Source organism: Periplaneta americana, chromosome 3, assembly GCF_040183065.1.
Source record: "Periplaneta americana isolate PAMFEO1 chromosome 3, P.americana_PAMFEO1_priV1, whole genome shotgun sequence".
NCBI classification, from domain to species: domain Eukaryota; kingdom Metazoa; phylum Arthropoda; class Insecta; order Blattodea; family Blattidae; genus Periplaneta; species Periplaneta americana.
The window spans coordinates 181,995,739-182,021,144 of record NC_091119.1 but is presented as its reverse complement, the minus strand read 5'-3'; the positions used below and the strand labels follow the sequence as shown (position 1 = coordinate 182,021,144).

Genomic DNA, 25,406 nt, shown 5'->3' with positions numbered 1-25,406 from the left:
ATTGTGCACACAATGTTAGCATTGGTACGTTTCGTGTTTGATTCTCTGTCGATTTTTGTATTGTTTTCTTACCTTCGCGTCAATTGTAAATGAATGTTTTAACGTCAGCCATCTTAACGACAATTGCTACCTTCCATCAGCTGGCAGCTGGTAGTCCATGTTGGCAACATGGTACTGTAGTTCCAAGCTCGGCCGCCCAACTGTCATGTCTCATCTTTCAAAAAAACAAGTATATCACAGCTATTCGAACGGAATGCAGTCAGTTTTCTTACCTTCGCTCATGGGAGACAGTATGTGAAAATGCACGGCAGCAGATCCAGCACTGTGCCCTAAGATAGTAACCCTGTCAGGATTTCCACCAAATGTTTTTATGTTGTCTCTGACCCAGCGCAGAACTGCCACCTGGTCCTTCATTCCGTAATTACCAGGACTTTCATCATCCTCAGTAGTCAGAAAACCTGAAATATCACTCATTTGACGGTTGTTTCAAATTAAGTAAGTTACATGGATTCGTCATTTATTTTTAAATATTTTAAGTAGACCTGTATACACACAGACACAATATATGCAAATGAGAGACAGAACCTTCCTCATATTATTACCCCCTCCCATTCGTTATTTTTTGTTCTTTATTTCTGCTCTTGAAAAATTTCTAGCCCTTTATATTAATTCCCTTTCAAATCTGAGTCCCAGCTCTTACTTTTATACCGACTACATGAAAAATGACAGTTTCAGCTATTCATTCATTTAGTGTTCTGCCCAAGGGCAGTCTTTCACTGCAAACCAAGCTTTCTCCAGTCTTTCCTATTTTCTGCCTTCTTCTTTGTTTCCTCATATGATCCATATATCTTAATGTCGTCTATCATCTGAAATCTTCTTATACCCCGAACTCTTCTCCCGTTCACCATTCCTTCCAGTGCATCCTTCAGTAGGCAGTTTCTTGTCAGCCAGTGACCCAACCAATTCCTTTTCCTCTTCCTGATCACTTTCAGCATCATTCTTTCTTCACCCACTCTTTCCAACACAGCTTCATTTTTATTCTGTCTGTCCACTTCACACGTAAAACTACTTTACACGTTTCACACTTAAACATATTTTTCTTAATTTTCGGCAAAATTCCTATACTTTCCATGTTAATTTATTTCAGTTATATGTGTTTCGTTATACCATATGATCATATTTTAAACCCAAGGAGATACGTTCTAAATAAATTTTGCCCAACATTAAGTGTGCTGTGAAAATATAAGAACGCGAAAATACAGTACGTGTTTATTTTTAAGATGCGGCCCACTTTGAAATTCGAAGCTGCCCTTGGTTTCCTCCACCAATCTCGTGTCCTTTAATGACCTCCTAGAGGAGCGGTAGTGCGTGTGGGGCTTTGAATTCGATTTGTGCTCCGTTAATTTTAGTGAATAAGTATACATTGTACCTTGATAATTTCGGGTAGTATTCTCTGGAAAAAATTCTATACGTTAACGTTAGGTAGATAGACCTATTGTCTTATATAGTAGGTACTTCAAAATGACTCTGTTATACCGAAATACTTCCGACTCAAGGCAAAACAAAATTCGGTGATTTAATAAGAGTGAGGAAGAACGGGAGATTCGTTTACCAACAAACAATGCAATCATTTCAGCGGCTCGACCAAAAGAAACTAGCATCGAACACTTTGATTGACTTGCCGATAACAGAGTTCGAACTTACCAGGCTCGAGAAAGAGTAAACATTGCTGAACTTCTCAAAGAATTAACGAACAACGAGAGTGTATTGATTTAGTATACAGTAATAGTACGTTAGATTACCATCCATTGTTTTATGATCCAAATATTGACTATGCTGATTTGAATTATGTTAAAATAGATTAAATTAATTAACTATGCAATAAATGTAATGCAAAAAATGGGATAATGACCAGATGGATTATGTTCCGCTGTTGTAAATGTTGTTTCCCCCTGAGATTAAGAGCCCTACAATCAATTAAAAACTTACTTACCGAAGTATATCTGTTATCAACACACTTTTTAAACACTATAATATAAGACAGTACAACACCTTATTTCAAGTGGCATCGTTTGGTGCAGAAGAAATACATAAAGTCAATTCTATACCATCATTTAAAGTTCAAACATAGGCTTATCATTTTTTCTTCCAGCTGAGAGTAAGAGCCCTCAGTTCTTTAAATATAGTTTTTTTTAATTTCAGACTGACCAATTGTCTATTAAGTCTAATATAGTATCAAGCTTTAAAGTAAAATTGACTGAACAACTCCAGAAAGTATTGCATGATAATAACAGTTACATTCATAGTTTTAAATACAACTTTCAAATTGATTCAGGAGCAAACGACTTACAACATATAAAAATATTATTCACTAATAAATATTCACTAATAAATTACAAAACTGTGTTTAGATTTAAGTCAATAATATTTGTTTCTAACAAGTGCAGCGAAGCGCACGGATATGGCTAATATTTAAATGTTGTCATTAAATGATCAAGTACTTTCTTCATATAAAACACTGTAAGAGTGATGGATAATGAAAAACTGAGAATGATATTCTTCATACATTTCCAGTATTGTATATCTACATTTTAGTACGTTTCGAACATTAAAATTTATAATATATTTTTCTTTGTTTTTAAATACCATTAGTATTGGGCCTTCTGAATATTGTAAAACACTGAAACTAAAATGATGGTTTTAAAGAAGTAAATAACTTCAAATGAACAGTTTACCATACATAAATCGTATCTACTATCAACATACCAAATGATCCAACTCTGTAGTTACAATAAACCACCACAACTTCTCTGTCCATTAGAAGTTGTGGTTTATAAAGGAAAATATTGCTACTTGAAGAGTAAAACGCTCCTCCACTGATAAACACAATAACTGGCAGTAAGGATCCATTGTGTGCCGCCAACTGGAAATGTCCATAAACAGTAAGAGTGTTAAAACATAACTTCACAAAAAATTTATCAACATATACTTACTTACTTACTCACTTACTTACTTACTTACTTACTTACTTACAAATGGCTTTTAAGGAACCCGAAGGTTCATTGCCGCCCTCACATAAGCCCGCCATTGGTCCCTATCCTGTGCAACATCAATCCAGTCTCTATCATCATATCCCATCTCCCTCAAATCCATTTTAATACTATCCTCCCATCTACGTCTCGGCCTCCCCAAAGGTCTTTTTCCCTCCGGCCTGGATTCGCCCATACGTGCTACATGCCCTGCCCATTTCAAACGTCTGGCTTTAATGTTCCTAATTATGTAAGGTGAAGAATACAATGCGTGAAGTTCTGCGTTGTGTAACTTTCTCCATTCTCCTGTAACTTCATCCCTCTCAGCCCCAAATATTTTCCTAAGAACCTTATTCTCAAACACCCTCAATCTCTGTTCCTCTCTCAAAGTAAGAGTCTAAGTTTCACAACCATGCAGAACAACCGGTAATATAACTGTTTTATAAATTGTAAGTTTCAGATTTTTTGATAGAAGAATGGATGACAAAATCTTCTCAATCGAATAATAACACGCATTTCCATACTTATTCTGTGTTTAATTTCCTCCCTAGTGCCATTTATATTTGTTACTGTTGCTCCAAGATATTTGAATTTTTCCACCTCTTCGAAGGATAAATCTCCAATTTTTATATTTCTATTTCGTACAATATCCTGGTCACGAGACATAATCATATACTTTGTCTTTTCGGGATTTACTTTCAAACCTATCGCTTCACTTGCTTCAAGTAAAATTTCCGTGTTTTCCCTAATCGTTTGTGGATTTTCTCCTAGCATATTCACGTCATCCGCATAGACAAGAAGTTGATGTAACCTGTTCAATTCCAAACCCTGTCTGTTATTCTGAACTTTCCTAATGGCATATTCTAGAGCGAAGTTAAAAAGTAAAAGTGATAGTGCATCTCCTTGCTTTAGCCCACAGTGAATTGGAAAAGCATCAGATAGAAACTGGGCTATATGGACTCTGCTGTACGTCTCACTGAGACACATTTTAATTAATCGAACTAGTTTCTTGGGTATACCAAATTCAATGAGAATACCATATAATACTTCTCTCCTAACTGAGTCATATGCCTTTTTGAAATCTATGAATAACTGATGTACTGTACCCTTATATTCCCATTTATCAACATATACAAATATATTTAAATTGCAGTATAACTTTAAGTAAACTGTAATAATTATTTATGTATTGTCGCGATATGACTTGTTAAGTTAAAGCATCATGAAATAAATAACTCAAAATATACTTAATCTATATTGTATAGGATGAAATAATATATATTGTATAGGCCTACCTTACTCTTTTTTTCAGTTTCAACATTGGTTTGAGGAAATATTTAAACATAGCATTCCCAAATTTATAGACAAAGGGTATATCCACGAGACATCGAGAAAAGGAATGGTGATGTGTGGCGTAGTGATCGAAGGTCTGTGCTAGTTACTTCACATGATCCGAAAAGCGTAGTTACAGAACTATCAGAGCATTGGTACCAGGGGAGGATAGTCAACAGAGTGTTTACAATCCATGAAACCTGCAGCTAGCACATCGGCATACTCTGTTGGAATGGAATGGAATTTTCGGGAGAGGGGCACTATGGCCCAGCACTGCGACCTGTTACGATCTACTGCGCAGACACTAAAGTTAGGCGCATTCCCAAAGGAGAAAATGTGAGAACTCGAGAAAAACCTTAACTCTCCCATCGGCAGAATTTGAATTCGGGTGGTCGTCGTAAAGCAGCCCTCTGCCAACTGGTCGTCGTGAGCCAGCTTTCTGCCGAGTTACCAAAACGGATAAATGGTAGTATTAGGCCCCGTACTGGTGACAGGCTACAGTCACTAATCGCGATTATCGACCTAATCCGATCGGGTTTGTAGTGTGTCACCGTCCCGACCGCGATCAGGAGCTAAATCCTGTTCCCAGAACTACTGGGTGTTCAGTTCAAAATGTGTCTTGGCTCGCTGTATGCCGTCATGTGGCTAGCTGATGAGCCTAGAGAATTCAATCTTCCTACACTTCCGCAGCTCAGGTGTATAATCTAAGAGGCAGAGAAGTTGGCTAGCAAGTATGGCGTTCATTCTGAAGAGTACGTGCCGATACGTACGGTAACGCCGGTAGTGGCAGGAATGTGAACTGTTTGGAAATACGTACTGTCGGGATATGGGGAGAGGGTTAAGACGATTACTTACGTATTTGTTGACATTAACTTCGACGGTCAACATGGACACGGAGCATTTGATTTGTGTTGTGGAATGTTACCGTACGCAACCGATGATAACAAATACCCTGCGTACGACTTGCCGCCGCAAAACACAGTTCGAAAGAGGTTATGGTAGCACACAGACCGTACAGACCGCCATCTGTTGCTACGACATTCAAGTTATACCGTACACGTTCTCAAGTTCAGATTGAAGAACGCCTTAAATAATAGGCAACTTCTCTAACATATAAACTGAAACTCGCTTCAAATCGGTGACCCAACAACAGTGACGTCATGACACACTTTGAAATGAACACCCAGTAGATAATCGCGCTGAGGCACGGCCCAGTGGACGAAAGTAACATCTTAGTAATCTTTGGTTTCGAATCACCTTGATTTACATTATTTAGGAAGTCGTGATAGCTTCTGTTGTGGAATTTTGTTACCCCTTCCATTGTATTATATGAAATAGAAACGAAAATGAATGGCTAGAAAATGAATTTGGCTACTATTAAACGTAGTGGAGAAATTTAATGCAGATGTGAGAAAAGTAAAAAGAAATATATGAACAAAGGACAGATGAATTATTCATATTTCATATACAGAGAGAGAAATAGAAGGCTGCTGCCTATGTTTCATTTCAATAAATAAAGGATTACAAACTGGAACTGGTTTCTCTTTCAGATGTTCAATTTCAGTCTCCATTACGACGCTATCGTTGAGGTTAGGGTTGATTTTAAAAATATGTTTTATTACAAAATAATATAAATTTTTGGCATGATGATGTAAATTTTATGGGTTATGAAAATATATATTCAAAATAATATAAATAATAATGATATAAATTGTATAAGTTTACATTGTAAAGCATATAACAATTTCAAGAAATAAATTCCCATATCAAGCTGCAAGAAACAATAAAAAAGGAAAAAAACAAACAATGAACAAACATCAAAAGAAAGTACGAATTTTAGGTGTTGTCCAGGAGGGAAACAGACATATACGTATGTACATAGAGAAAATTGTTTCCTCTATGGTAATTCAGACGGGACCAAGCGTGACCTAGTGTGTCACCACATTTTCAGTAATCGCGATCGGAGATAATCGCGATTAGCGACTGTAGTCTGTCACCAGAGGCTCCTGATCGGGACGGTGACATACTACAACCCCGATCGCGATTAGGTAATAGGTTGATAATCGCGATTAGTGACCGTAGTCTGTCACTAGTATTACAAACAATGACGTCAGTGGCGGCTTGTAACCATACATTCGTAATTTTTTCGCAAACAGCTTGTTTGCGGACCCATGTTTACTGGGACTTTTTTGTTTCTATTATCGTATACTTTCAACAGTGTAAGTTTGCGCCATACTTTTTGTTACACCCTGTACATAAATTTAAATAAGAGTAGTCACTCCATTACGAATTTCTCTGATATATTGTAAATTCTCCCTATTTTGTAACGTTTCCTAGCAGAGAAGTTTTATGCGGTCGTTGTAAAAATACCAGGAGGGGATCAAGTAATTTCTCTTGAGCCTTCCTGCCGGAACCCATGTATGGATAAATGGATGGAAGTGAGAAGGATGTAGTAGAGTGACTGAATTATTGATGGATGAAGTGACGAATGATTACCACTGGCTAAGGCCTAAAGTAAATATTACTACATATAAATTTGTTTTATTCAGTTTATATTTGTTTAATGTAATACAGAGTGTCCGGGTAAAACCTGACGAAAAAGAAGTAATAATATATCTGAAACTGTTACAGTTATTACCTCAATGTTTTCACAGTTAGAAAGAGAAACTCAATAAGTTTTGTTACCTAGCAGCATGTTACACGCGTGCGCATACCATTGCACTAGGAGAAAACGAGAAAAAGCTCGTTCTGCGTAGCGTATATAGACAGCCTTGCTGTCAGAGCTGAAAATGCAAGTTGTGCGTGTACCAAGTGAACAGTCGAACAAGTTTACCACAGTAGAAAAAGCAGAATGCTTTTTATGACTGGCTGAATTTAAGTCAGTCAAGCGTGTACAACGTCGTTTCCAAACGGACAAGAGCTCACAGTAACAGGTAACACATACCTGGATATGCTGGGAAATTACGCTGTACCACAACTATCACCAGAAATCGTGTTTCAATAGGATGGAGTCCCCCACACTATGCTAACCATGTGCGCGCTTTCCTCGATGATACGTTTTATGACCGTTGAATTAGAAGAGGCAGACCTACACCTTGGCCATCACGTTCGCCGGACATGACCCCACTGGATTTCTTTCTGTGGGGCTTGTGAAGGACGTGAGTTACATGGTCGAATCTACGAAGCAATAGGACTAGTCACACCGGAGAAGCTTTCGTGTGTGTGGCAGGAGATTGAGTATTGCCTGGACATAGCCCTGGTCACAAATTGTGCTCATATAGTGGTACATTAAGACTTACTGTGTTTCTCTTTATAAGTGTGAAAACATCACGACAATTAATGTAATAGTTTCACAGATATAGTTATTTATTTTTCGTCAGGTCTTTCTCGGACACCCTGTATATAAATACGTTGAAGACAAAATTTAATGAAATCCTAAAAATGAGGAAAATAGACACTGTGAGGCAATTTCTAAGGAAAAGTTATTAAATAAATGTATCGATTAAAACAAAGGGAACATTGGAATGGGGAGTGAAAAGGAAGAATGTGTGTAGCCTACAATAAGTATGTATTATAGTTAAGATGAAAAGATTCAGTTTACCTGTGGTGTGCAGACGTTGATGTACAAACAATCCTCATTGCCCGATAATGTACCTAGAGGCTCCTGTAACTGTACACATTCGTCCCTAAGTTCCGTAGCATTTAGAATTCCTTTCCATGGACGAACTGGTTGAGGAGGCTGTAAAACAATGTTACATGTGAAATAGGTTTATTGCTGACTTAAATAAATGCTTCTACTTTATTTTGTTTGAAATATGGATTGGTAGTCTGTTGATGACTTCGAATCCCGACAGATGCCGCAGTATTTGTGTGGACTAGGAATCCCCCAGACGTACCAATTTTGGGGGGGGGGGGACTAGTACCGGTTTTGAAATCTTTGTTCCTTGTCCCGCCAATATGTTTTGAAGTATACTACAGTACATCCTTTTTTATTTCCACTCTATTGGAAGATAACAAAATACAATATACTTTTAATAATAACGTACTATCTTGACTACAATTTTATAGTAGCTAAAATACACCTATTATTAAACTAATGTAGGCTATTAGATAAAACGCTTCGTAGTCCTATTTTTACCATGCGTCTTATTGTTAGTTTATTTATTTATTTATTTATTTATTTATTTATTTATTTATTTATTTATTTATTTATTTATTTATTTATTTATTTATTTATTTATTTATTTATTTATTTATTTATTATTTATTTATTTATTTATTTATTTATTATTTTGCTAATAATTGTAACATAAAATGTAATATATACAGAAAAACTTTAGCTCGCCCCTGAAAGAGTAGAACTCGTGCTTAGGGGCGGATTCCTGAATTGAAATTAATAATTATACAATACAATTTGTCTTATGTCTACTATGCAATTATAGTGTATAAATTTAAATTTACAATTTTTCAATTTTTATAAAATCCATACATAACTTTTTTAATTTAATACTAGAACTATTAGAATTGACAAGATTAGGATATTTAAATATAAATTTGTTATACATTCTTGGGCCTAAATTACTACTATGATTAAATACTGTAACAGTGTTGCATTTTGGTTCAAACAATCTTAAAGAATTCATACCTTTTGTTTCATAACTATGAGAATACAATTCAAAATTATTTCGATTTTTATGTATGAATTTTATTAATACAATATAATAAATTTGTCTTACGTTAAGTACATTAAAGTCTAAAAACAAATTTTGATACGGAAAATCAATAGGTTTATGAAGACATATTTTAATTATTTTCTTCTGTAATAAATAAAGTGGATTAAAATTGGATTTAAATGAGCTACCCCATCCTATAATTCCATACATAATTACCGATTGAAATAAAGTTAAATATATTGTGCTTAATAAACTTATTGACAAGTAATTCCCCAATAAAACAAAATAATATACTATTTTACGTAATTTATTACAAAGGTAATTAATGTGTTAGTTCCATTTTAAATGATTATCGAAAATTATGCCTAAATACTTAACTTCAGAGGACTCTTTAATAATTGGACATTTACAAGTTACTGTAACAGTTGAAATTCACCGACACTATACTTTTTATTTGGCTATTTAATGAAGCTGTATCAACTAGTAAGTATGTGATAGCGAGATGACATTTGGCAGAATACAGGGTGTTTCAGAAGTGATGGTTAGAAATGTAAGTATGAAAATTAAAAACGAAGCAAAAACGTTCCAGTGAACATGGGTCCACAAATTAACCGTTTACGAGATAATCCCATTTTGTGCTGATTGGGGTTTGCTGAATACTAAGTACTAATTCCAACAAAAGCGTTGACAAGTGCATTTAATTTATAGTAGATCACGAGACAGTAAAATTCATAATCTTGGTTTCAACACCACAGAAATGTGATTGAACATACACAAAAGAAACTTTTTTGTTTGAACAGCAATAAAGTTTGTGGATAAACAAGGTAGAGTACAGTATGAAGAATTTTACAGCAGGTGTTCGAAATGCTGACCATGCACTTGAATGCATCAGTCTAGTCTTCTCAACAAAGACAGAGGTGAGCCTGCCTGGAGAGAAATAAAAAATAGGTTGCAACCGCCAAATTACTCTTCAAGGAACGATCACTCTTATAAAGTGAGGGAAAGAAGACAGAGGACGGACACTGGAAAGTTTTCTTTTCTCAATCGTACTATCAGGGACTGGAATGCTTTACCTGCAGACTTACTAAAGGCTTTACCAACAATCAAAAATGTATTTAAAAATAGGCTTAAGGACTTTACTAATAGACGGTAATTATACACAGTGTAATTGATATTTTGTTATTGAAGTGTTGTATCAGGTGAACTGTGTTGTGTCAATGAAGTGTGTTGTGTAAGTGAAACGTGTTCCTGTCAGTGAAGCTTTATAGTTTATAGTGGCAGTGCAAAGTATTTGAACAGTGAAATGTTTTTGAAGTGTTAGTGAAATCAGGATATGATCAGTGAAATGTGTCATAGTTCCAGTGCAGTGAGTGAGTTGACAGCGAAATGAGTGTAGTGCTGAGAGGTACTTGTGCAGATATGATATCATACTCGTGGGTTTAGTTCGAACTTATGTTTAAGATACAAATTAGCTTTACTTTAAATGTTATTTTAAGTGATCGTGCTTCATTTAATTTAGGATGTTCCCTGTTATTATTATTATTATTATTATTATTATTATTATTATTATTATTATTATTATTATTATTATTGTTAGTATTAATTATTAGTATTATTATTAATTGTCTTAAATGTTTGTGTTGTATCGGAGGTGGCCCTGGCATTGAGCTGATCCCTCATCCGGGGAGGCCCTCCATGTCCTTGTGTGGTCAAAAAAGTATGTATGTGATCCATAGATTAATTCCTCTCCCGACAGGTCGCGGCTCTGTAAGGCCCGGGTGGCGTGGATCGTGTAATTAGAACCTAAAAGGGAGAGGTTAAGCTAAGGAAAAGAAGAAGAAGTGTTTATTATTGTCATTATTGAGTGTAATTAGTTACCACTGCCACCGGGTATATACCCATTGCAGTGTGAATAAATACATATACATACAACCAGGATTTGAACCCAGGTCCGCTCGTTTTACGCTCAGGCATGCCAACCGTTATCCTAAAGCAGTGGGCTAGCTTTTTTTTATTTTAAAATGATGTTACAAATAATAAAAGACTCGCGAATGCGCTCGAGCAATCCTGGGACATTCCTCATTTGCTGGAAGCATCTAAAATCACATGCTGCAATTCTTCAGGTGTGGTGATATCTCTTGTGTAAACTACGCTTCTTGCATAACTCCATACACAAAAAACCAAAGGATTTAAATCTTGACTCTAGGAACAGGTCCTTCTCTACATATTTATTTATTTATTTATTCATTCATTTATTTATTTATTTATTTATTTATTTATTTATTTATTTATTTATTTATTTATTTATTTATTTATTTATTTATTTATTTATTTATTTATTTATTTATTTATTTATTTATTTATTTATTTATTTGTTTGTTTGTTTGTTTGTTTGTTTGTTTGTTTGTTTGTTCGTTCGTTCGTTCGTTCGTTCGTTCGTTCGTTGTTGTTTTGTTTTGTTCTGTTCTGTTCTGTTCTGTTTTGTTTTGTTTTGTTTTGTTTTGTTTTGTTTTGTTCACCATATCGCCTGTTTAGATATCGTCTCACACATAGAAGGAAATGGGATGAGGAGAGTTCGGCATAAGTACAGGGACATCATTTTATTTTTACTTCAATTTTTATTGTACCTGAGTTTTTTAATGTACTTCACTCGCACTCCTGCTAATGAAGTTCAACCGTCCTCCACACAGATCCAAGACCGCATATACAGTCATAGTAGCCTTACGGTCATAGTAAACAGTGCGTTCCAAAAATATGTTAACGGTTTCCATTGACGAAAGAGCTTTCAATATTGAATCATTTTCGCACACGTACTGTCATCCATTTGCCTACGTCGTATCCCGGTTTCCCCTACCAGCTTTTATTCGCCAGCTGGTGGCTGGGCTGACTTAGCTCTTTTGTGAGAACATTAATTTCTGTTAGGAATTGGACGTCTACGTAATACTATACAACTGTTTAAAATAACTTAAATAAAAGGGCCTCGTTAAGTAATTAACTGTCACGTGATTTCCTCCCTTTCAACGACCATACGACATAACCATTTGGACGGATAGTAGATATGTCTGAGTAATTTTATCTTTTCGGATCGGGCGGAAGTGAAGATTGAATTTACAGTGCGTAAGGTACTCTTTTATAGAGTAGGTACAGAATTATTTCAACATGAGTTACTAGTAAGAAGGACGAAACTGGTAATTGGGATTAGGTACAATAGTCAATAATGCGATAATATGCACATTAGAACTGAAATGAACGGCCACCATTTTCAAAAATTTGTTTAAATAACCATATTATGATTATTTTTCAATTTAACTTCATTCTCTATATTGTACGCTAATGTGCTATAGACAGTATAATATACACTGCATAATGAATGCGTCCACATGGACAGCTCAGTTCGTGAGTAAAAACACTCATTGTTAATACTATACTATACTTCGATTAAACAAGAACCTAATGAAAATGATCAAACTCAAAAGTGCGATATTTCCTAGTTTACGTAAATGGATGAACTACTTTTCTTCCTTCCTATACCTAGTAAAGTGATTTGTTTGTATATTACGCCAGTATAATCGAACTCCAGTCGTGGAAGAGGGTAGCAAACGGCGTTGATCCAAAGGTATAGCCAGGTTAATATTAAAAATGTTAGTAAAAATAAAATGATGTCCCTGTACAAAACATGAATATTGTCGCTTTACCGTATCCAGGCATTAAGTTCACTGGCGGCCCCAACCAGAAAAAAAAAAAAAAAAAAAAGCATTACCTCATAAACGTAAAAAAAAAAAAAAATGGCATTACCTCATAAACGGTTAATTTGCGGACCCATGTTTACTCGAACGTTTTTGCTTATTTTTCGTTTTTACTTCTCATCCTTCCATTTTGTACCATAACTTTTGAAACACTCGGTATTTTCTAAACTGAATTACTTAATCTTTAAAATCATCACTGTGTTTCAAGCTTATGATAATAGTTTAAAATGTTGTGATATACTGTAAGAAAAGAAACAGTCTAATTGAGAGTTTCTGGAAGCTGTAGTAATTACTAAATAAAATTTCAGAAATAGCTGCTGATGAATTGATGATCTAAGATGCTACTTTCTCTGTATAAGGCAATTGAAATGCTTCTTTTGCTTTCGCTGACATTTTTTCAATTTAAATAGGTTAGATAGAAAAACGTTCTTATTATGCATAATTTTCTATTCTAAACTTTATACGTTTTCTTCTTGACATTTTGATTTTTCACAATTGAGCTCAACCATGACAAAACTCTACGGGCCGCCAATAAATTTCAGCCATTTAAATTAAATGTGAACTTTTATAATCGTGTATCTAAACTTTAGGTAGTTTTAACAAAATATATTTATAGGCATATAAGTGTAGTTAAAACAGAAATTATATATACAGTACGTAGCGTTCTGCCAAATTCCAGGTCTTTCACTGCAAATCCAGCATTCTCCGATCTTTCATATTTTCTGCCTTCCTTTTAGTCTCTGCATATGATCCATATATCTTAATGTTTCTGCCTCGAACTCTTCTCCTGTTCACCACTCCTTCCAATGCATCCTTCAGTAGGAAGTTCTTTCTTAGCCAGTGATCCAGCCAGTTTCTTTTTCTCTACCTGGTCAGTTTCAGCATCATTCTTTCTTTACCCACTCTTTCTAGCATGTAATTTCTTATTCTGTCTATCCATTCCATACTCTCCATTTTTCTCAATACACACATATAAAATGCTTCTAGTTGTTTCTCTTCACTTCTGCGTAATGTCCATACAATGTCACACTCCACACAAAGCACTTCACTGGTCTCTTTCTTAGTTCTTTTTCCAGAAGATGTTCCTTTCTCTATTGAAAGTTTCCTTTGTCATTGCTACCCTTCTTTTGACTTTCTTTTGACTTCCTGGCAGCAGCTCATGTTACTGCTTATAGTACACACCTGTGGAGTAACGGCTAGCGCGTCTGGCCGCGAAACCAGGTGGCCCGGGTTCGATTCCCGGTCGGGGAAAGTTACCTGGTTAAAAAGTTGTCCACTCGCTCTACTGCTTCATTTAGTATTCGCACATTTACCTTCTTTGTGTTTCTTTCGACAACCATGGTCTTCGTCTTCTTTACATTTTTCTTCAACTCATACTGCTCTCAGCTGTCATTTAGCTCCCTTAGTATCGTTTTCCCTTCTGCTAACAACGCCATATCATCAGCAAATCTTATGCACTTTATACTTCTTCCTCTTATCACTTCTCCCGTGTTCTGAAAACAGTTCTTCACTAAATCTTCCAAGTAGATGTTGAACAGAGTAGGTGATAAAGAGCATCTTTGTCGTACTTCTCTCCCTATTTCTCTTCGTTCAGACATTTTTCTCCTATTCTGACTTTGACTAAGATACATTTGAACAACTTCAGAGAACGATGAAAGAGTAATGGAACGAGAAAAATTCTCTCCGGCGCCGGGATTTGAACCCGGGTTTTCAGCTCTACGTCCTGATGCTTTATCCACTAAGCCACACCGGATACCCACCCCGGCTTAGTGGATAAAGCATCAGCACGTAGAGCTGAAAATCCGGGTTCAAATCCCGGCGCCGGAGAGAATTTTTCTCCGTTCCATTACTCTTTCATCGTATGATGACGCAGAATATCTGCATGGAAATATCATATGTACTTCGGTACATTAAAATAATATAACTTCAGAGAAGTTTTGAATTACAGTAGATCAGTGGTCGTTAGCACTCGCTGAAATGTGCAATGGGTACGCGGTGCCGTCCCGTATGCACTGTCGTGCAACAGGAAGAGGTAGAGAGCATACCCGCTAGCAACTACGAGAGCCCTATAGTGCACTGCGTTTTCCGCGGGTAAGAGAGGCTAGCCCCAGCGTGCTCTGTGCTGATGACCCCTGCAGTAGATGAAATGGATTGATGAAGAAATATAATTTAATTCACATTTGGTTTAATTCTGTGGACATTCTTGTGCTCACTTTATTTCAAACAATCCGAACAAGTGATAGTGTTATTAATGTTATATTATAACCTCATTTTGATGGTCTAAATATGGTAAGTGGGAACAGAAATACTGTAACACTATAGATCTATAACTTAATTTTATTTACTTACGTACATAACATTGTTGAATTCGCAAATTTCTCGAAAACTTACCTTAAATCTCAAGTCTCCAATTGGTGGTTGTGCGAATGGAATTCCAAGGAATGCACAAAATGGTTTGCCCTTCGCAGAAGTCATGTGATCTCCTCTAACCCTCCCGTCCTTCAAGGTAACCTCTATCGGTTGAGATCCATCACACATATTTCCAGCCTAAAAGAAAAGAAAAATGTGAACATGAATGTGAAAATAAGATTTCGTGCGAATCATCAGTCATACATTGTTGATCGTTCTTTAAGTAAAGACTATAGAAAGTCGGGGCTTCTACCGCCTTGTCTTGGTGTTGGTGGCTGACGTTTCGACCGCTGTGTTGTGGTCATCTTCAGAGCAGTTGGATGAAGAAATAGTCTGCGAGCTCGTATATATATAGTAGTCTCGATGGGGGGGAGTACTTTCGGTTTTAGGTCGTAGGTTCTCCTTCTGGCATCTGATTGATCTTTCGTTGTCCAATCCTACGACCTATCACCGAAAGTTCTCCCCCACATCGAGACTACTATATATATATCAAAAAAAGGGTTGGAATAAGACTACCCTCAAAAAATAAATAAAATGAAAATATTCTTAATCTCCCAAAAGCACAATAAAGTATAATTATTAAAATAAGAATAATAAATAAAAAAAAATTTCTATAATAATTATAGCGAAAAATAGATTCTCTCGCTATAATTATTAATACACAAATTCACAATCATATATATATATATATATATATACGGGCTCGCAGACTATTTCCTTATCCAACTGCTCTGAAGATGACCACAACACAGCGGTCGAAACGTCAGCCACCAACACCAAGACAACGAGGTAGAAGCCCCGAAGCTTATCCACAGACCATGTACACCAGCCGCGGAAGCCTACGCGAACACTATAGAAAGATGTTCATATATTTGTCAGAGAATTATGCCTACTCCGTTCTAGCAACAATAAAATGAGACCACAATTACAGGATATTCAAGTTTACAGAGGATTCGACAGTAACTCGACCACTATCTGGTATTTACGAGATTAACACAATCGAGCAAATTGGAAGAAAAGTAGAATAAAAGAAACAGAACCTCTTGAAAGAAAAAATCCGGAATCTTTATTAATAGAGTTTATAATAGTATCTTACAAGTGCACCAACGGAAAATCGCAAAGGAATAGAATGGCAAAATATAAAAATGTGCAGAAAAAACATTAAAAAAAGGCAATAGGTCAGAACAGTGGCGGCTTCTCAAGGGGGTTGCAGGTTTGTACACCCCCCCAGTAATGTTCCTAATCTCCCGGCTTTGTTACTATTAAAAAAATATATATATATTTTTTTTTTATAATTTCATTCATGACTATCTGCAGCTGGCGTCTTGTTTTGTACGTCTGCAGGAGCCTTCGAGCCTCTTGGTTTGCAAAGACGTTGAAAACCTATGAAAGGTAGTTTATAGAGATGTTCGGTTAATGCGGGGACAGGGGGTTAGAGGCGTGGTCTACTGCTTTCCTCATTGAGAACGGCTTGTTGCACTCCCTGACATGGACACCAACGTCAGTGCAGAAGAAACTAAATTCACTGGGAAAGTATCTGTTTCAACTAGACATTTGTCCGAAGCAATAAGCATGAAAAATGTATTCATTCGGCTTGTGCAACAGACAGTCGCATATTTCGCACATTACTTTCTCAGTCTGCATGCACACAAACGGCACAATACATAAAGAAGCTTGTATTTTGCTTTAAAGTTGTAAGAGTTGTCGTTCTGACAATAAGTGCTGCTATCTCCCGACAGTCTACGAAAGCTGCATTTGAATTTTATGAACGAAAATGTTGCACTTGGTGCTTGGTAGCATTCTGATGACGATTCTGTGCTCAAATGTTTTTCATGAGGGTAAATCGCAATATAAAGAGCTCCGCCCACGACCCCTTCCACTTTTGGGCTTTCTGTATAAATAGGTATGCTTGTATTTAGTCATTTTATTTATTAATTGCATATAAATAAGCCTTATATGTATACCCCCTCAGGTATACACGGTTTTAAATTTTAAAATAAAGTATGTTTAACTCCTCTTCAATATCCATTATGCACCACCATATTTTCAAACCACCAGCCGCCACTGGGCCAGAAATGAGAAGCAGAAAGGGCACCGTTATTATTTAATGTACGTTATAGCTACTTGTAGAAGATATTACAACACTGGAAGGGAAGCAGCAGAAGAGCAAGCATACCTATAGATGATGATTATTTAGTCTACTTTAATTTTGCAGATGACCCGGTGATCTTCGCTCAGGACGTTTATGACTTAGAATTCATCCTTGAGACTTCATATTATACAATGTCAGGAATTTGGGATGGGAATTAATATTACTAAAACGGAACAATTGAGTGCAATTTCAAACACATGAATTATCATTGCGGAGGGAAAATTGATTAAGCAAGTAAACAAATTTAAGTAGTTAGACACTACGGTTACTAAACATGCATTGAATATGTAGGTGTTAAATGACGTATTTGACAAGCAAGAAAAATTGTAGGATTCCTAAATTCAGTATGGTGGGACAAAAATATGTATGTATTTATTCAATGAGTATATACCCGGTGGCAGTGGTAACTAATTACACTCAATAATAACAATAACAAACACAATTAATATTAATACTAATAATAATTAATACTAATAATTAATAATAATAATAATAATAATAATAATAATAATAATAATAATAATAATAACAGTAGTAGTAGTAGGGAGCATCCTAAATTAAATGAAGCACTTAAAATAACATTTAAAGTAAATCTAATTTGTATCCTAACTCTAAATTCGAAATAAAACCCACGACTATGATAATAATAAATGTTCATACCTGCACAAGTACCTTTCAGCACTACACTCATTTCGCTGTAAACTCACTCACTGCACTGGAACTACGACGCATTTTACTGATTCTATCCTGATTTCACTAACACTTCAAAAACATTTCACTGTTCAAATACTTTGCACTGCTACTATAAACTGTAAAGCTTCACTGACAGAAACACGCTTCACACTTCACTGACACAACACACTTCTTCACTGATACAACACTTCAATAACAAAAAATCAATTACACCCTTTAAATAGTGTGTATAATACAGTATACTACCGTCTATTAGTAAAGTTCTTAAGCCTATTTTTAAATACATTTTTGGTTATTGGTAAAGCCTTTAGTAAGTCTGCAGGTAAAGCATTCCAGTCCCTGATAATACGATTGAGAAAAGAAAACTTCACAGTGTCCATCCTCTGTCTTTTTTCCCTCAGTTTGTATGAGTGGTCGTTTCTTGAAGAGTAATTTGGCGGCTGCAACCTATTTTTTATTTCTCTCCAGGGATGTGGCTGTATCGGGGCCACGGCCGTGGGTTTTACGTGAATACTTCCGGCCTAAATCGACAGATCTAGGCGAGATCTTTCTTTTGGCACCAAAATCAGCGCGCTAGCACATCGGAGTCGCGAGATATGTTGCCCGGAAATTTTCGCCAACGCTCAAAATGGCCGCCAGTCGCTCAAGCTCATGCTGGCATCGTAGTCATATATCTGAACGAACGAGACCACATTTATTTCAATCAATTTATTAGTCACGAAGTTATAGTTTCGGAATGGATCATCCTGCAAACGTTACATCGCCGTTTCTGTCCTGTTACCTCATATGACAGTCTGATTTTAAATTACACATCAAAAAAAGTTTGGAACCAAACAGATTTTAAGAGACTTTTCATATTCTAGTTTTAATTGAGTTTGAATAAGGAAACTCTGTGACTACTTTAACCATATACTTACGTACTTACTTACTTACTTACTTACTTACTTACTTACTTACTTACTTACTTACTTGCTGGCTTTTAAGGAACCCAGAGGTTCATTGCCGCCCTCACATAAGCCCGCCATTGGTCCCTATCCTGAGCAAGATTAATCCAGTCTCCATCATCATATCCCACCTCCCTCAAATCCATTTTAATATTATCTTCCCATCCACGTCTCGGCCTCCCCAAAGGTCTTTTCCCCTCTGGCCTCCCAACTAACACTCTATATGCATTTCTGGATTCGTCCATACGTGCTACATGCCCTGCCCATCTCGAACGTCTGGATTTTATGTTCCTAATTATGTCAGGTGAAGGATATAATGCGTGCAGTTCTGCGTTGTGTAACTTTCTCCATTCTCCTGTAACTTCATCCCTTTTAGCCCCAAATATTTTCCTAAGAACCTTATTCTCAAAAACCCTCAATCTCTGTTCCTCTCTCAAAGTGAGAGTCCAAGTTTCATAGCCATACAGAACAACCGGTAATATAACTGTTTTATAAATTCTAACTTTCACATTTTTTGACAGCAGACTAGATGACAAAAGCTTCTCAACCGAATAATAACAGGCATTTCCCATATTTATTCTGCGTTTAATTTCCTCCCGAGTGTCATTTATATTTGTTACTGTTGCTCCAAGATATTTGAATTTTTCCACCTCTTCGAAGGATAAATCTCCAACTTTTATATTTCCATTTCCTACAATATTCTGATCACGAGACATAATCATATACTTAGTCTTTTCGGGATTTACTTCCAACCCTATCTCTTTACTTGCTTCAAGTAGAATTTAACCATATATAATAAAATATTAAATAAAAATTGCTTTCAACTTTTTTATTGAGGCATAAATAAACAAAAGATAAACATAGTACTGTAAGGAAAATAAACTATGAGTTTAATTACATGCAATTGGCAATATGATCTTTCAAAAGAAACTGTTTTACTAACGTGGCATGCCTCCTCTGGTTCTGACAAGTGCCTGGATGCGTCTTGGCGTGCTCTCGATCAGGTTGTCGAGGCGCTGCTGATCTTGACCAGGGGTACTCAACCTTATGAATACTGCGGACCAATATTTTAAAAAATGTTCTTTTGGAGGACCGCAGATATCCTCCAATAATAAATAATTTACATAAATGCCTTACTAATTAGTGATTACTAGACTTCGTTGAATTGCCACACGCAGCATGCAATCAGGTTGCCGGTGTACGGTAGTATAGAGGCAGTGGGCGTCCTCCCGGTCTCGTAATATAAGCAGTTCATGTTAAGAGATGTGATCGGTCCAAATAGAGCAGCTACAGCTAATGTATACCTATGTAAGCACTTGTTTTTGCATTACTGTGGTTGGAATAGTCAAAGCTTAACATTTGTTCAGTGCAGACAAGAATTCAATCAAACATGCTACAATGAGAGTGTTGCTGTTCCAAACAATTGCCCCTGAAATATCCTTACCCCCGCAGCCAGTCTTGACCCGTTGGGAAACGTGATTGGATGCTATTAATTATTATGCAGAAAATTGCGGCAAAATAATGGAAGTAATTGATTCATTGGATAGCACAGACAGTTCCGCTGTTGCAGCTGTAAAATCATTGCCTTCTGAACAACTATTGGAAGATTCTGTTCATTGATTCTAATTTTAAAATCGTGTCCAAAGCATCACCCTGTTATAATCATCTAAACTACAGCTTTCAGAAGCCCTTAATATAGTGGATAAAGTATCACAAACGGTTATACAAAATAACAATTCGCTAATTTCAGAAAAATTGAAATGTAAGTTGAGAAACATTATTGCTAAAAATTCTGCCTATTCACAACTTCGTATTATAAATTATATATTATCAGTTCAAGACAAGACGTCTGAAGTTGGTGTACTAAAAAGTAGTGACTTTCTGTTCTTCAAATATGCACCTACTACATCGTGTGATGTTGAACGTACATTTATCCAATATAAAAACTGTTTAAGTGACCATCGGAGGAGGTTCACTTTGCAGTCGCTCAAAATTTACGTAACTCTTTACTGCAATGCACATATTCAAGGATGATGTGAGTATATTACATTAAATTTTAAGAGTTAATATATCTCACTACAAAATGATTGTGTATTTACTTGTTTAGACATTTCCTACTTCAATGATCATTCATTATATTTCTTGAATGCAGGATACAGGTTTTATTGTAACCGCAGTATACTGCTCAGTGTTTACATCAGAGGCATACTCCATCCGTTGCACGCCCCCTTCTCATACAGTCCATAACGCGTGCGCAGTAAACCTTACGAGTCTCGTGGCAATTCCACGAAGTCTAGTGATTACTGTAATTTATAGTAATTAATAATACAAGTCTCATCAAATATTTTATTAAATTTTAAATTTGAAACTTTACTATCGGGCCGCAGCAAACATAGTGGCGGGCCGCGGGTTGTGTACCGCTGATCTAGACGATCCCATTCCTGAATCGCAACCTCTCTGAGCTCGTGGAGGGTTTGAACAGGTGGTTCACGATGGCGAATGGCATTTGTTAGCTAGTCCCAAGCATGTTCTATGGGATTCATATCCGGAGAGTAAGCAGATCATTGCATACGAATTATTCCAGCGGCCTGAATTCGATCATTTACGTATCTTCCTCGATGTGGCTGGGCATTGTCATCTTGAAAGATAAAATCTTCACCAAAATGTTCCCAATAGAGCAGTGGTTGCCAAATACCACGAAATTGTGACGTAATAGAAATGCAACCCGCGCACCACTATCGCAGGTAGAGGGGTGGAGTGGGTATCTCCTCAGACAATGCAGTGAATAACAATGCAGAGACGGACTGTGACCAAAAGACAAAAGTAATATAATATTCTTCTACTTATTAACTATACACACTTTTTTCCATGTTAATTGTTTATCCTCCTATTTATTTTTTTTTTGTATTATTAATAAAATAAAATAAATTTATTTTCTTATTTTCCATAAAATGAACGTGCACTTTACATCAGCAGATATTTGAGGCGCTGACATGGGAAAGGTAGTAACTGCCAAAAACAAAATTTTTCAGGGGAAGCAAAAAACAAATTCATGAATACTTTCTCACTTACATTATTACAGAAACTGCTTTAAATGAAAGGCATACACTCATGTTTGTGTTACATATGAAATTCGAAAAGTCTTGCACAGATTTATCTGTGAAATCCTATTTTATGAAAATACAACATTGAAATCTCTCCTTAGACAAACTGAGAATTAACGTTTTTTATACATGCACAAATTTTTCGGTAAAATGCATGATACTTTTCATCGAGGAGTCTAACATAGATAACAAGTCTCTCATTTTGGCATCAGGGACGACTGGTCTTCTTTCAAGGCGTTGCAAGCACTACAAGTTAGTGATTGACGTTAATGACTGTCCTTTCTTAAAAATCCTGTGCTCTGTCCACATTTCAAGGTCATTAAATGACTGTCTTGTTTTTATTAGAGGAAAATCAGCTCTTGAAAGTCTAATCCAGTTGAGGGTGCTGATTTTGATAGGAGTTGTATTCAAAAACTTGTCACATTCTGCAGAAAAGTCGAAGAAGTCCTCATCCTTCATCATTCTCACATTATTAGGCCTTACCTCTTCTGGAACCATAGTCTTGCATCTTTTTTTTTCTCTTTTCTCTATGATGCCAAATTCCCTATCACATGGCATGTAGGAATGTTCTGAAACCAGGAATTTCAAGTCCACTGAATCAAAATGTTTCTTGGCAATAATGTAAATCAGGACCACTAGAATCATCCGATTCTTATTCTGCCCTGCACAATTATCAGCCCATATTTGTCTAGACACACTCTGATGTTCTAAAAGGAGTTACTACCTTCTCCGCGCCAACAGCTGTGCACATAAATATAACTTAGAACATCTAGTGACTACGTTTCCAACTTCATTTCATTACATACGGACATACTACCTTCTCTGTGCCATTGGCATGGCCATTTACTACCTTCTCAATGAAAAACCTAAAAATTCGAATTTTTGGCAGTTACGACCTTTCCCATGGCAATGCCTCATTTGAAATTAGAAAAACGTACCAGGGTGATCACGAAGTTGTAAATTACATACTTCAAAAAACGTCGAAGTATCTTACCCCGATTAAGACATAGAAGCCGATACTTTTTATTGTTTATTTATTAATGAAATATTCAAATTACACTACATAAATCGAGAAAAAACGTGGAAGTATTTTACCCCGATTAAGACATAGAAGCCGGTACTTTTTATTGTTCGTTTATTAATGAAATATTCAAGTTACAGGTAAGGGCGTGGTAGTCTTCATAACAAGAAAAATAATGACAACGTACATTGTTCTTTTATACTTCATTTAAAATGTTACAACAGATTAAGTATCTCATATTTTTGCCATCTGCACAAAATAAATACTTTTCCTCCCATGCTCCTTAAAATTAAGATTTTACTTATTATCTGTTTTCGAAAAGACATCGAAACATATTATCCTACACACTTGTAACATTACATGTGTACGTCCGCTGCTGATAAATGTCTTTAATTATATCGAAGTGAAGGCTGTAAACAGAGGGTGGGGGTATGATACGCTTGAGTAGAGGCAGGGGCATGTGTCGCGACACAGCTTTTGGCGATCACTGCTATAGAGCATGACAAGACTTTGGACAATCTCTCCCCAATATTTTACTGCTGTCATATTGCTTATCATGGGCACTAGGGGTGTTTGTAAGCCATGCATTATGCCTGCCCAAAACATTATACTTCCACCTCTCGCCTTATTCTACGGGATGGCGAGCGCGGGATGCATAACTCCAGATTGAACTCTTCCTCAATCAGATCTTAGACAAATTCTTGTCTCATCTGTGCATTCGTACGGAACTCCATCTCTCTTGCTGCCATCTCTGATGCTCACTTGCCCATCGAAAACGAACTGGGCGACGATGGCGATTGAGTGGAGGTATACGCCATGGGTGCCTTGCATGCATGTTCATCCCGTGAAGACGATTTCTGATTGTCTGGGTGCTTATGTGCTTCCCAGTAATCCGAAGGAAAGCACTTCGTAGCTCTGATGCAATGGTTCTTGGCTCCCTACGAACTACTGTTCTCCAACCAGGAGATCAACCGTGAAAGGAATGTACTGACTATTGCGTCATCTATTGGAGCGAAGTAGATAGATAATATATTACCGTTATAACGTCAGTTTAAAAACCATGCGCTCTCCTGCATATGTTATTTCCTATATGGAGAGATTAAAAGACCAGGAGATTAACAGTGATCTAATTTTGTAACTAGGGTAGTATAATAGTAATATGCGTTACAAGAGCGGTAGGCCTATGTTGAAGTTTTCATGTTCGAGGAAAAGTTTGAAAAAGCGAAACGTAGTTGAGCTTTTTTAATTTCCGAGAATTGAAAGAAAACATACCGCTCGTGTATCGTACATTATTTTGTGCGAAGATCGTTTATTACATACCTGAAAGAGGAATTTCTAATTAGTTCCAATGAAATCTCCATCTTGGTTTCTGTTCAATGACGGCAAATTTGCAAAACAAAAATATCTATCTTCAACATTGTTGCTTTAAAATGTTTTCTGTGTTACTATACTCCAGCAGGCAGTGATATACGTCTGTCTTGGATGAGTCTCGAATCTTGTTGATTTTTTCACGGCTTCCTTAATGTTACTTGCATCACGAATGCAGTAACTTTAGTGGAGTTGTAGAGTTTACTTAATTTTTGCATATATTTAAAAACAATAATTAACAGTGCAATTTAGGTGAAATTGCAGTGGTAAGTTTCCAATTTATAATTATTACTATATTGAACGTCTCTAGAAATAATATGTTAAAAGCCTAAAGCAGTAAAATCAATATGTCACTTAAGCGGTAAGAAGAGGGAAATTGTTATGTGTGTTAGGTTGGGAAGACTGAATGTGGAATTTTAGACTTTCCGCGGATTGGTTTTGTTCGGAAACCAAGCAAATACGCACGATCTCGCACAAATATGTTTGTATCAGTGTTGTCGTTTGTGCTGTGAGAGCTAGCCAATAGAGATACGAATACCCACGTGTGTGACCTTATGACATCAACATTCATTCGCAGCATTACCCGCTGCGTCTCATTTCCCTGAGACTTTCTCGTGGTTGGAGTACAGTATATGCCCCAAATACCTGTCTTCAGCTTGAGTGGTTACTTTCGGACGACTTTCTTGAGTCCTGTCTGCTACTCCATATGTGTCGAGATAACGCTTCCAGGTCTTTCCAATAGCACTATAGATAACGTCAACACGCAGGACAATGTGCCTATGTGTTGGTCCTTCTTCACATAAGGTGATTATGTGCAGATATCTAATTATGACGTTCAACTGTTTACGAAATAACTTAAACATACTCAGCAAAATATAAAATTAATATTGAGCAAAATGGAAGATATAGTCGTATATGCTTATCTAAAACTATTT

General features: G+C 36.3%; 1 protein-coding gene across 3 annotated transcripts in view; it reads right to left on the bottom strand.

The window, feature by feature from the left end:
* The window catches only part of LOC138696896 (carboxylic ester hydrolase-like), a 76,290-nt gene that overhangs the window by 37,201 nt on the left and 13,683 nt on the right, over positions 1 to 25,406 (bottom strand). For all 3 annotated transcript variants that reach the window (XR_011331484.1, XM_069822367.1, XM_069822368.1), the window contains exons 3-6: positions 15,172 to 15,327; positions 7,963 to 8,100; positions 2,767 to 2,923; positions 273 to 458 (exon numbers count right to left, since the gene is read on the bottom strand). Coding sequence is in view for 2 of the 3 variants with exons in the window: in XM_069822367.1 (XP_069678468.1) it covers positions 273 to 458; positions 2,767 to 2,923; positions 7,963 to 8,100; positions 15,172 to 15,327 (637 nt within the window). In the remaining variant the exon portion in view is untranslated. The remainder of the gene's footprint in view (positions 1 to 272; positions 459 to 2,766; positions 2,924 to 7,962; positions 8,101 to 15,171; positions 15,328 to 25,406) is intronic.